The sequence below is a fragment of the Cydia amplana genome, chromosome 20 (assembly GCF_948474715.1).
Source record: "Cydia amplana chromosome 20, ilCydAmpl1.1, whole genome shotgun sequence".
NCBI lineage: Eukaryota > Metazoa > Arthropoda > Insecta > Lepidoptera > Tortricidae > Cydia > Cydia amplana.
Genome location: NC_086088.1, coordinates 6894637 through 6908626, shown reverse-complemented (window position 1 = coordinate 6908626; position 13990 = coordinate 6894637). Strand labels below are relative to the sequence as shown.

Here is a 13990-nt window from a genome sequence, read left to right as displayed (position 1 = left end):
TTTTATCATTTATCACCATGCCTGTCACGTTCTAACAAGTATGTAAGTGCGAAAGTGACGGGCTTAGTGATAGTGGATAAGAATGGAACCGTGCTGAGCCCGCAGTTGTGACCAAACCTCAATCTATTGATTGTGGTAATAAAGCTACGACTTCCTATCTTTATCTTCTCATACCAAGGCTTTCCAGGTAAGTCGGTTTGAATACTAGCGTACCATCTTCCTTTTGTCTCTCTATCTTTAGTCCATATATCTATCCACATCTTCACAACATCAGTCTTAACAGAAGCTTGACAATCAGTTAGTGGAATTCTAGTACTACATCTTACATCTAATTCGTTAATACCTAAATAAGCAGCTTTATCTGCAGCTTCATTGCCTGTTATACCAGTATGGGATGGAATCCACATAAAGTTTATATTTACATTAATGTTTTTCAATTGTAATAACATCTTTTTAATATTATACAAGATAAAATTATCTTTATAATGCAATTGATTATTCTGTAATCCATAGATTAAGCTAAGTGAATCAGTGAAAATAAAGAAATGCTTATATTCTGACACTCTTATTATAACTTTCAGGGCTTCAAATACAGCATACGCTTCAGCCGTAAATATGGAACATAAATCGTGCAACCTAAAGCTCTGTACAAATTTAGTTTGAGGATCATACACGGCACTTCGGACATGAGACTCTGCTTTACTACCATCTGTGTATAACTTATAGTAATTGGGAATTTGTGAAGAAATGTAGAAAGTCAGTATTATTATTGATAGATTTTGTGCATACTGTAATGTTTAAAAGTTTACTATTAAAGCTATCTTCATAACATGGCCAAATTTCATTTTTATATATATTACAAAACTTAGCTTCCACCTGTAAGAGTAATGCTGTTAACTTAGGGATCCTGGGATGACCCTTTATACTTCTTATTACACTTTGATTATCTTTAGCATATATCTTAATTAAATATCTATAAGCTAACAACACCCATCGAACAGGTAAAGGCATTGTTTTAGTCTCTACTTCCATTGCTTTTATAGGGGTTGAACACATTGCCCCTGATATTATTCGCATTGCCTTATTTTGAATTATTTCTAATTTATGTGTGTGTTCAGTATTCATATGTACAAGAAAACTATAGTCAAAGTGACTTCTGACAAGGGTTTTATACAGTAAGGATAGTACTTGAGGGTCTGCGCCCCAAGATATACCGGCAAGACATCTCAAAACATTTAAACCTCTAACAGAATTAGAGATTATGTGCTTAGCATGTAGGTCAAATTTTAAATGATTATCTATGACTACACCTAGAAACTTATGAGAAGGGACTTCTCTAATAATCTCATTATTATATACAATATTTACATTTGTTGTGTCCTTGCTCAATATTAGTAACTTGCTTTTGTCAGGGTTTATCTTTAAGTGTAAGTAATTATTATAATAAACATAAAGTTCATTTAGTGCGTTATTAATATGTGCTTTAGCTACATCTAAATTTGAATTAATAGAATATATTACAAGATCATCTGCAAATTGCAGTATATTAACATTAGAACTATTTACAAATGAGTCAATATCACTAGTATACAAATTATACAGAAGAGGAGACAGCGTTGCTCCTTGCATTGTGCCTTTGAAAACTTGTCGTGGTCCATGGAGTATGTTATTAAATTTTACATATAGCTCTCTATCGTCTAAGAAATTGAATATCCACTTGCATAATTTCCCAGGGATTTTAATATTAGATAGAACTTTAACAAGTATTGTAGGATCAACATTGTCAAATGCTCCTTGTACATCTAAAAATATACAAACAGCATGTGACTTGTTATAGTTAGCTAATTTTAAATCCGATATAAGAGATATGAAGCTGTCAGAACAGCTTCTACCTCGTCGAAAGCCGTTTTGAAATGGAGGCAGTATATTGTTTGCCTCAACATACCAATCAAGTCTAGTCTTTATCATATTCTCAAAAACTTTACCAATACATGATGATAGAGAAATAGGTCTATAAGAATTGGCCTCACTAGGAGGTTTGTCTGGTTTTAAAATAGGTATTACACATTGTGTTTTCCAAGATTGAGGTATTTTCCCTTGTAACCAAAGTAAATTCATTATTTTTAGCAAAACTTGTTGACCATTAACATGCAGCTTCTTTAAAAGCAGGTATGGTATATCATCTAAGCCTGGGGTAGTATTCTTCCTAGATTGCAGACTTACAACAAATTCCTCCCAAGTAAAAGGTTCAATAAGATACTTAGACTCATTATTCTCATTGTTACTTTCAAATAAACTTTCTATAGAGCTAGGATCGTTACTACAACCTTGGGTTAACTTAGTTATAAATGGTTCTATAAATTCATCATTTTTAATTATCTGCTTAGATTTTAATCCCTTAAAACGTTTAATATTGTTCCATATTAACCCAATAGGTGTACATCGATTTAAAGAAGCACAAAAACTACGCCAACTACTAGTTCTTTCCTCTGCTATTGTGCGTTTTTTAAGAGCATTAAGTTTCTTGTACGAAATATAGTTTTCTAAAGATGGATTCGCCCTGTAATATTTTAATGCCTCATAGGCTTTAATGACACTATCCTCACATTTTTTATTCCACCAAGGAACCGGCGGTCTGCTAATAAAGTTTGTATTTTTAGTAAGTTTTGGAATACATTGTATCTTTAAGAATTGGAGTTCAGAACTAAATTTGTCATATAATTGTATAGGATCATTATTCTCATTTAAAGGAAAATTAGAGAATACCTCTTCTGATAGCTCTTTATATTTGTTCCAGTCAGCTTTAGTGTATATAAATTTATCTATTGGATCATTTATTTGATATTTTTCAAGAGATGTTAATATACTGACTATAGTAGGGTAGTGATCGCTGCCCATAGGGTCATCATGGACTTGCCACTCGCACATAGGTGCTATACTCGCACTGCAGAAGCTAACATCGATCGCTGAAGGATTTCGACTGGGGTAAGTAACTGTAGTTGGGTTTCCGTCATTTAAGATACATAAGTCTAAGTCACTTATAATATCGAACAGGGTGTTACCCCGCGATTGGTTAGTAGCGCAACCAAACGCTGTATGATGTGCATTGATATCTCCTGCTATTATTATAGGTGTTGGTAATTTCTCAATTATATTTTTAAGTCTATTTAGCCTTATGTGTGGACGGTTTGGTGGACAGTACACACATAAAACTGATAAAGGCCCTAAGTCAGTCACAATAGAGATCGCTACATTTTGAATACTTTCATAAAAGTTAGTCTGTATAAAAGTATGTTTGTATATATTTTTAACAAGTATAGCAACTCCGCCACGTCCATTGTTACCATACTTGCAGTAAATATTATAATTAGGTATTCTAAAAGCAGTAGTTGGCTTTAACCAGGTTTCATTAAGAAGACAAACATCAATATTATTTACTTTTAAAAAGTTAATTAGCAACGGTTTTTTATTTGAAATAGATTGAACATTGAATTGAGCAATACGAATGTGTGTAGGATCCATTATTTAATGTTTTTAATAAGCATATCTTTAATACAACTATTAGTGATTGGGCTAGAATCGGTCTTGTTGGCTAATTCTATAAGAGTGCTAACCAGTGCATTCATTAAATCTGTATTCTGTAACAATTCTTTTTTAATGTCAAATTTAGGGGTTTCTGCTGGTGTAGAAGAAACGGTTTTTTGCGTTTGTGTTTTTGGGGTTTTTTCAGGTCTTACAGTTTTGTTTTTGTCAGGTAAAGCCGGAAACTCAACTTTTCTCGTTTCAGCCTTAGAAGCATATGTGATGTTTGTCTTCTTTTCCATTATTTTTTTAAGTTTTACAGGACAAGCTTTTGAAATTGCCAAGTGGGGGCCGCTACAATTGGCACAACATAACTCATTAGGTTTGTCACACTCCTTATAAAAGTGGTCGCCAGAGCAAATGGAGCAACGCTGTTTTCCGTTACATACTTTAGCTGCATGATTAAATTTAAAGCATTTGAAACATTGCAGTAGTGGAGGCACATATTCAAAGATTCTGTACGAGAATAAATCGTACTGTACATTGTCCGGTAGTACATGAGACAAGAACGTAATGCTCACTGTCTGTAAGGGAACACGATCCTGTCCGACTTTTTTCGTGAAGCGGCGAACCGCTATGATCTCATAAATAGAGCTCAACTTTGTGTATAAATCCTTGTTAGAGATATTGACTGGCACAAATCTGATTATCCCAGTTTTTTCGATTTGGGTCGCCGGTATGTACGCCTTCATGTTATTTTGGGTCAAAAATGCAGTGTTGTTTAGAAAATTGTTTGCATTATTATATTGCTTGAAAACGACTGCAATTTTGTTAGCGTTTACGCGCTGTATAGCCGTTACACCTTTTATGCCATTTGTGAATATGTGGTTGAGAAATATTGGACTTTTATTTCCCAATCTGTCCTTTGCGTCCACATGTTCGACAAAAACTTTAAATTCTAGTTTTCCCGAGTTCTCAGGGTATAGTCTTTTGTAGTCCGGTTTAAAGTACGGTAAATAAGCACTATTAGATTGCTCACCCCCGCCGCCATCGTCCGTGCCGCCTTGGCCGTCGGTTTTGGAGCGCTTGAGGGTGGGCGGGTTTTCCCCGCCCCCCTCGCCACCTGCCATTGTTTATACACTAACTATAATTATTTACAAAATTTTACATTAAATATATACAAGTTAAGTTAGTTTCAACTACTTTAAACTAATAAATCGCAATTCTAAAAGTTGGAGCGAAAATTTTCCGACAACTTTTTTCAAGTTCCCGCCAAAGAATCTATAATAAAAACAATCTTTCGCGCAATAAACAAAGCCACTCGACGGTCGGCTTGACAGTTACAGATTTTGGCGGGAAAACAAACATGGCGAAGTCTATTTGAGGCAAGTGCTACAATTCACACAATTGGTTTGTTTCTCTTACCAATCATCGTTTTTTGAAATGTCTTGGATAGATTCATTAGCTTATGGCTGCGTTCACTAAAAGCCATAATAGACTACCGCACCGCACCGCAACTTTAGTACGGTGCGGCGCACGTATCGATTGAGTAAGGTGGTGGGTGGTGAAAACAGCTATAAGTTAGAGCGAGAAAGATATATTTGGACCGCACAGTCCATGAAGTTATATTTTATTAACTCTAAATCCGTGGCACAGTCGCGATGCGGTGCGGTAGTCTGTTATGGCTTTAACGATGCATTCAAAATACATATGTTTTTGACATTTGTTTTGGTCTGGAAAAGGAATTGAGGTTATAATTTTATTATCCCTTTTAGGGTTCTTTAATTATTTTTCCACAGTTTTACAATGGCAGGGGCACATATTGGATTTCTATATAATGCCGCATCTACTCTTCTCCAAACAGAAAGAAATAAAACACATTCTATATTGAGGAGTCATTATTTGTAAGTACATATTACTTTTTCTTTAACTGTATGTTGTATAGGACTAACTTAAGTGGGTTAATATGCTTTGTATATTTCTAGAATGAGATGTATGCAAGTAACAAAGGGATATGGACTACCAGACAAGCATTTTTCGCCCAAAGCCAGGTGTCCTCACTGTTGCACTGAATGGCGAAGGGACACCATGATTAAGGTAAATAAGACTTTCTGTGCATTTTCGTTTAAAAAATGTAATCGATAAGTGATTTATGTATTTTAACTTACAGGTCAAACCCCTCAGACTCAGTAAAAGGCAGAAAAAAAGATTGAAATCTCGGAAACCAACTGCTCAAAACCCCAATCCTAAATCTTTATTAAAAAGTAATGAAATGGTAAGTTTTTAGAACTATATTCATGGATTAATATTGTCAATTGCCAATTAGTGAAATTTTGATATTTTTCACAGGAAAGGATATGCTCATTCTGCAAGCATAGTACAGTGACAACAGTTCTAAAACCTACAAAGGACGGAACTTCTAATAATAAAGATGAGAAAACCCCTGTGATGGCACCAAGCAATACACTTAAACAAACTAAACCAAAAGCCAAACAAGCCATTGAGAAAAAAACAGAAACTAGTATTTATTATAATGCTAAAGAAGTATTCTCACTCAACAACAAAAATAATGCACTGGCCAGTACTAAACCGGACAAAGTGATAAAAAATAATAAAAAGAAAAAGGATAAGTTTGCTGGATTATGCAAGCAAGCTGTGCTTACATCGGCAAAACTAAAGGAAGCTAAAGATAAGGACAAGGATTCATTGTTGTCTAAATTCTTGAAGAAATCTTCATGAGTAAATAAAATTATTTCTATGTACATCTTTTTACTATCATTAAATGTATATCCATTACATTAGTATTGGTATGCCCTGTAATAACATGAAGATCTGACCTAAATGCTTTATAAAAGCTATAAGAATCATTCTTATCCAAGTAGATAGTGACGTCCAGATTTTCCTTTTTTGCATCTACAACTAAATTTAAATATCCTATAGCACCAGCAGCATCTGTAGGCCCATCTATACCATCTGTACCTGCACTGAGTAGATATATTTCAAACTTATTAAAATCATCTCTCATCTCATTAATTAGTGCAGAAAACTCAAGGGCAAGTTGCTGGTTCCTGCCTCCTTTCCCAGTACCTTTGACTTCCACTGTTATCTCCCCACCGAGAACCAGACAAATATCTTTATCAGCAACTTTAACCAGCTGATTCATTATCTCGGGATTTAATCCTGGAATGTTTAGGCTACCAATATGTGCCTTTGCTTCATTCAAGTTCATTTTCCCGGTCACTAAATGACAGACCAGTTTTGCGAGAGTTGCATATGCCTTTGCTATTTCTTTTACATTGCCTGTTACAATATTTGATAATGTCAGAGCTAAATAGTTTAAATTCCTTGCTTCTTCCAAGGCAGCATTTATACTTAGTTGGTTAGTTCCAATTAAATAATTCTTTACATTTTCTTTTGGAAATAGTTGTTGCTTTTTATCATCAGATAGCACAGTTTTAAATGACATTGGAAGGTCATCAAATAAGTTGTATTTCTTTATTATATTCAGTGCCATAGATGCATCATCTTTGTTTTCAGTTGTAGGTGCACTCGCAATCAAGTCTAAGGGATCACCAACAATATCGGAGAGTATTAATGACACTACCTGTGCTGGTTGTGCTTGAATGGCTAATTGACCACCTTTTACATCTGAAATCACTTTTCTGACACAATTTAGCTCAGTAATATCAGCCCCTGCATTTCCTAGCTTCTTTATCAATGTAGTTTTCTCCTCCAATGTTATAGGCTTTTTTGATAATGGCAACAGCGCTGAGCCACCTCCTGATATTAAAACTAAAAGCATATCATTATGTCCCAATTTTGTGACAAGATCTTTTACTTTCCTTGCAGTGTTTTCGGCGTTTGTGTCTGGTAAATTGTTTTTGGCTCCTTCGAAATAGGTTAGTATTTCTGATGGTCTATGTTTCAGGCTCCCAACTGGCACACTTATAATTCCTTGTTTGATTTTAGGTCCCATAACGTTTTCTATTTCCACTGCCATGTTTTGCACGGCCTTGCCTGTACCAACCACGTAAACATCCTTGTTTTGAAGATCATACTTGTCATTTAATATGACTAGCTGTTGATTTACTGGGCTGTAGTTAACAGAGTTCCTTATCAGGTTGTCTGGAAGCACTGCAGATACACTGCTTTTGAAAATTTGAAGTAAGTCACGTATCACTGTCTTAGCCATATTTATTATTAATCTAAACAAATGAATGAATTAACTTTATTTTATGTCTTGAAGGTCATTTAAGCCGCTTATCATCCGCTTATTGATAAGGATTGACATAACAGTGATAACAAACGTCAAACGCTAAGGCTCGTTGCGTTTCGTTCACACTGTTAAATGACCATTTGTTAGTGAAATTATAAATGGTATATTAAAGATGAGGTAAAAGTGTTGAGTACTTTTTATCCCTTATGAGAAGGCAAAATACCTACATAAAAATTAACTCTAATAAAAAGATAGAATCTATATCTTTTCAATTGTCTTCTTGTCAATATACTTTCGTAAGTTGGGACGTATCTTGTAGGGGTGACATTGACAGGGATGCTGCTTTTCGTCCGTTATGCAGGTCCAGGGGGGGGACACTAGGAATGTAGTTAGCGTCAGTAAAGATGCAGGCGATTTCTATATTTTGCCCCCGACAACACACTATTGCGTAAAGTTGACTTCCGATTACACAAACTACGTCACCAGATGTCACTATAAAATTCATATAATTTTAGTGGCATTAATATTAAAATTAAAATAAGTACGAATTAATATTTTTAATTATTATAATTTTCAATTAATTTTGCGAAAAAATAAGAGTTTTGTTAAAATGTGATTTAATTATACTGTTTGTTTATGCTGGCAACACTTGCATAACCGCCAAGACCATAGAGGTACAATCATATATAGATGAAATGGGCGAGGAGCCAGTTGACCGAACGAGATGCACTTATAGAACTTTTAGTATGGAGTAGCAGAGAAAGCGCTTTTGAAATAATCCGACCAAATTACGTAGGTTATGTTTGGTAGGTTGTCAGGAACGTCAAAAAGTGTTTTTAATTTGGTCGCATCACGTATGTTCTGTCCCTCACGGGCGCACGCGTATAGCTCATCTAAGTATATAATACTAGGTATATGGCCAAGACATGCAATTTTTGAGCTGTCACTGGAAGAGCGTAAATTAAAAATATTTTAGTGATGGTTGACCCATTTTCTTCGTTATGGTTTGGTTATGGTGCTGGAGGAAATTAGATTATAGCCCGAATGAAAACACATGCCTGCCCTGCCCTGCCATGCCCTGTTGTGAAAACCTCCAGAAAGTGCGTTGAGTTCTGTGTTATTTTGTGCAATATGGACGCTATTTTAGAGTAAATTTATTTCGTGGTAGGTATCTAATAAGTACCTACTTTTGATAAGGCACGCCACTATCGATAAATCTGCTACAATGCCTAGACTATGTGCTTGTATTGTGCGTAGTAAATTATTCATATTTTCTTATTAACATGTATTTTCTTGTGTGTGAATGCTTTTTCACCACACTCGCTTTCTTTTCTATTGTTTACCTAAAATTGTACTTTCCTAGCGATAATGTGATGTAAAACATGTATGCAATAAACATATTGAATTTAATATTCTGTTTTTTTCTTTATTCCATTATTGATAACATTAACCTTTTCCACATAATGTTAGGTCTACTTGGGCGGTTTACAAGTACATTTGTTGTTTGATTTCTTGTAAATAATTAAAGGTTTTTGTTACAAGAAACCAAACAAAAAATGGACTTGTAAACCGCCCGAGTAGACCTAATATTATGTGGAACGAAAGTACACGTATGGATGCATATGTAGTTGTGCACGCACACAAACATACTTAGTATCGGCGGAGAATCAGAGATGGCTCTTTCAAATGAGTTTCCATAAAATGCTTCAAGAGGGCTCTCTTTACCTATATACTTACTTTACTCTTTGGAGTAAAGTAAGTATAAAATATAAAACCTTTAATTATTTACAAGAAATCAAACAAAAAATGTACTTGTAAACCGCCCAAGTAGACCTAACATTATGTGGAAAAGGTTAATGTTATCAATAATGGAATAAAGGAAAAAACAGAATATTAAATTCAATATGTTTATTGCATACATGTTTTACATCACATTATCGCTAGGAAAGTACAATTTTAGGTAAACAATAGAAAAGAAAGCGAGTGTGGTGAAAAAGCATTCACACACAAGAAAATACATGATTAAGAAAATATGATTAATTTACTACGCACAATACAAGCACATAGTCTAGGCATTGTAGCAGATTTATCGATAGTGGCGTGCCTTATCAAAAGTAGGTACTTATTAGATACCTACCACGAAATAAATTTACTCTAAAATAGCGTCCATATTGCACAAAATAAGAAAATAACACAGAACTCAACGCACTTTCTGGAGGTTTTCACAACAGGGCATGGCAGGGCAGGGCAGGCATGTGTTTTCATTCGGGCTATAATCTAATTTCCTCCAGCACCATAACCAAACCATAACGAAGAAAATGGCTCAACCATCACTAAAATATTTTTAATTTACGCTCTTCCAGTGACAGCTAAAAAATTTCATGTCTTGGCCATATACCTAGTATTATATACTTAGATGAGCTATACGCGTGCGCCCGTGAGGGACAGAACATACGTGATGCGACCAAATTAAAAACACTTTTTGACGTTCCTGACAACCTACCAAACATAACCTACGTAATTTGGTCGGGTTATTTCAAAAGCGCTTTCTCTGCTACTCCATACTAAAAGTTCTATAAGTGCATCTCGTTCGGTCAACTGGCTCCTCGCCCATTTCATCTGTATAATTATGATTGTACATTGTACCTCTATGGTCTTGGCGGTTATGCAATGTTGCCAGCATAAACAAACAGCATAATTAAATCACATTTTAACAAAACTCTTATTTTTTCGCAAAATTAATTGAAAATCATAATAATTAAAAATATTAATTCGTACTTATTTTAATTTTAATATTAATGCCACCAAAATTATATGAATTTTATAGTGACATCTGGTGACGTAGTTTGTGTAATCGGAAGTCAACTTTACGCAATAGTATGTTGTCGGGAGCAAAATATAGAAATCGCCTGCATCTTTACTGACGTTAACTACATTCCTAGTGTCCCCCCCCTGCTTTACTCTTTGTGCAGGTCTCAACAAGTCGCCGCAAAATTTGAATTCTATTGAAAGGGGCGACGCGTAACTTCGCTGAAAGTTTATATTATTTTACTTTAACGAGTTCTTTTATTGTAATTGAATAAATGGTTACACGATGAACGCTGGTGATCCTACTTGTGTATCGCAGCACTTTGTAAATAAATTAAACATAAGATCATTTGGAAATTGTGTAAAACTTAATATTTTGAAGACTGAAGACGATACAGCTTTCCTGCATCAAGTTTTACGAGACGACCAGTTGATAAGAGAAACACCAAAGGACTTGTTAGCTATTCTGAATAGTTTAAAGAAGAATTTGTACAACACTTCCAAACTAGACTTCAGGAACTTTTTTTCTAAAATAACTCAAGATGAGGGTTTGTCACCGGTTAAAAAGGAAGAAATTTTCAACTGCTGCTCAAATGCTTTGTATCAAATTCTACCCAAAGCTTTATTAGAAAGTAATCATAATGCGAAAATATTTAGAAAACTTGTGAAAACTGTCGTTTTTAGCATGAAGAGACAACATATAATAGCTTCAAGGATGGTGGAAAACTGGGATTTCACTGTAAGCCCTTGGAATACATTATCAAGTGATAAAATGCGAAATATTCTGAACAACATATTATATTGGATACTGAAATATATACTGTCACCAATGCTGTGCTTAAACTTTTACATCACAAGTTGTAAATTTGATGCTGATGAAAATAAACTGTATTTCTTTTGGAAAAGTCAATGGCAAAGTTACTATGATAAGCAAATACTGAAAATGGTTAAATTGAAAACTCTTCAGAAATGTGATATTTACTCTTTGGGAAAGAAATTCAAAATGATGTACAGTCTTCATGACATACTGAAGTTGAAAGCCATGAATAGAGAGATTCCGAAGTTGCACTTTGTTTTAAAGGGTAACAAAGATTGCCGGCCAATAGTTCGGTATAAGCAGGACATACACACTCCAGCAGACAGATACAGAATGAGAGAAAGAATGGCCTTATTAAAAGCACTCACTGGAAAGCCCAATGAAAGATTAGAAAGTCAATACAACACTTTATACCGAGAATGGATCAGACAGAACAAACCTGTACTGTTCTTCGTAAAAACAGACTTAAGCAATGCCTTTGGTTCCATAAATAAAGAAAAACTCATGAAGATACTAAATGAGAGACATTGCAGTTTCCAGAATGCTGAAACCAACTTGAATATGAAGAAAAAAATTGCCCAGCAATATAAAGAAATGGTCACAGAGCTCCATAAGCCTCTCTTAGTCCGAGCAGGCTCCACTATTTACGAGTGGAGACAGGGTTTGATCCAGGGCTACAAGTATTCACCAGCTTTATCTGAGCTCTACTACACACACCTTGATGAAACTTATTTCTCTCATTTACAAAAATCATCATCACAACTGAGACTCTTCATCAGAGTAGTTGATGACTATTTGTATATCACCGACTCTCTTGAAGATGCATTTTCGTTTCTCGAAGCTTTGTCAAACTACAGCAATGTGAACTATGGGAAAACTATGATAAATTTCTCATATCCAGGGATACCATCATGTAGAACAATTAATTTCCTTGGATACAGCTATGATACAAATACCATGCAAGTGAGTCGAGCTAGCAATGTGTATGCAGGACAAATGTGCTATAAGATATCCTTTTCCACGGCCATATGTAACCCTTACAAGTTACTTGAGAACCGTATAGGCCAGTCTGGGATACAAATAAATGGACACCTGTTCAATCTGTCTCACAACACAGAGGAGCTGATTTGGAAGCACATATTCACCACATTTTGCCTGTCTGCTAACAAGTTCTGTACCATATTAGCTATACTGTGTAACCAGAATGACATATTGGACTACCTGCCTCTGTACAAGAAGCGTGTGGTAGTAAAACTTAGCAACTCTATATTGGAAACTCTAAAGAAGAATACACCCGCTGAAATCATGTTTGTATATTGTATAAACCACTTGCGATACTTAGCGTTTAAGGCGTTAAGTCTATGTGCAAGCAAGACATCAAAATGCAGTGTACTAGTTGCACCAGTGAAAGACGAATTGGCCAAATGCAATTGCATTTTTGGCAAATGGAGGGAACACTCAAGTAGGATCGATTTTGATGGGAATTGCAGAATGAAAGCAATTCGTGAAGTTTGTAAGAGGGCAGATCTGAAGATCATAATGAAAACTTTTGAAATTCTGCCCGAAAGCTTCCAATGTTACAAACATATAGACTGACTTACAATTTTATTATTAAATAATAATATGGAATATTTTAAAATCACTTTTATTTCTTTACATACTTACATGTAACAAAATGACATTTACATTGTTGTAATACAAATTAAAAAAAAAAGTAGAAGAATAATTCTTACTTAATCTAATTTTAAGTGAGATAGTATAAAAAGTACGATAAGAAGATAAAATTGATATTATTCACATGAAAAGTGAAAGTAAAATGTAAATATAAAACAAGTGATCCTATTAGATCACAGAGGTCCTAGATTAATAGATTATGATATAGAATAAAAAAAAATAGCAAAGGTAAGTTTTACTAACTATTCATAATTCATAGTATGCATGATAAAACGTGAGTCTAATACCTAAAAAATAACCTTAATGGACGGAATACCATTATGAGATTCTTTGTAATTAAACATAGTTTAATTCTACCTTAGCTACCTCAGAACTATAATTCAGAAATGCATGTCTATATCACTATAAAGGCACATAGGTACATAAAAATATGGAGATTCAGTCAATGATGTAAAAAAACTAGCGTACATTTTGTAACACAATGTGTAGATTAAAATAACTTCACACTATGAAATCTGAATAAAATTCTCTACATACATACACAGTTAAAAAAAATTAATACTGTGTAAAAATTGTAAATAGCTGTTGATATAATAATCACGAAAGTGATGCCCAGAACTAGATTAAAGAAAAATATAATCAATTTAAAAAGATGTTTATATTCAGGCAATATAATAAAGCATACCTTTACTGTACCATACTTTTATTATATGCAGCCAGTTTACTCCATCTAATTCTTGAATGAAATATTCTAATACTAAGGCATTTCGGACGGATTAATATTTTTGTTAGCAGCACAAAATTATTACTTACATTAAAACCTTACATTTAAAGAACAGATCAAATAAAATATGTGACGTCCCACGGATAAAGGTACCTTATGGCCGTTGGCGCTTACGCTATTATTAACGCCGCTCCGCCGCCGCGCGCTATTATTATTGCGGTGCTATGCG

General features: G+C 34.5%; 3 protein-coding genes across 3 annotated transcripts; 2 read left to right on the top strand and 1 right to left on the bottom strand.

Annotated features, from left to right (window-relative positions):
- Window positions 1-5270: 5270 nt before the first annotated feature.
- On the top strand, window positions 5271-6277 carry LOC134657514 (uncharacterized). The gene is made up of 4 exons (XM_063513089.1): window positions 5271-5426; window positions 5508-5619; window positions 5693-5797; window positions 5872-6277. Exons 1-4 carry the CDS (start codon window positions 5329-5331, stop codon window positions 6259-6261), a joined length of 705 nt encoding a protein of 234 aa, XP_063369159.1. The 5' UTR covers window positions 5271-5328; the 3' UTR covers window positions 6262-6277.
- On the bottom strand, window positions 6278-7750 carry LOC134657465 (glycerate kinase). Its single transcript, XM_063513029.1, has one exon. The coding sequence runs from the start codon at window positions 7712-7714 to the stop codon at window positions 6278-6280; it is 1437 nt and encodes a 478-aa protein (XP_063369099.1). The 5' UTR covers window positions 7715-7750.
- A 3050-nt stretch (window positions 7751-10800) lies between these two features.
- On the top strand, window positions 10801-12965 carry LOC134657425 (uncharacterized). Its single transcript, XM_063512973.1, has one exon. It carries the CDS (start codon window positions 10833-10835, stop codon window positions 12957-12959), a length of 2127 nt encoding a protein of 708 aa, XP_063369043.1. The 5' UTR covers window positions 10801-10832; the 3' UTR covers window positions 12960-12965.
- Window positions 12966-13990: the final 1025 nt, after the last annotated feature.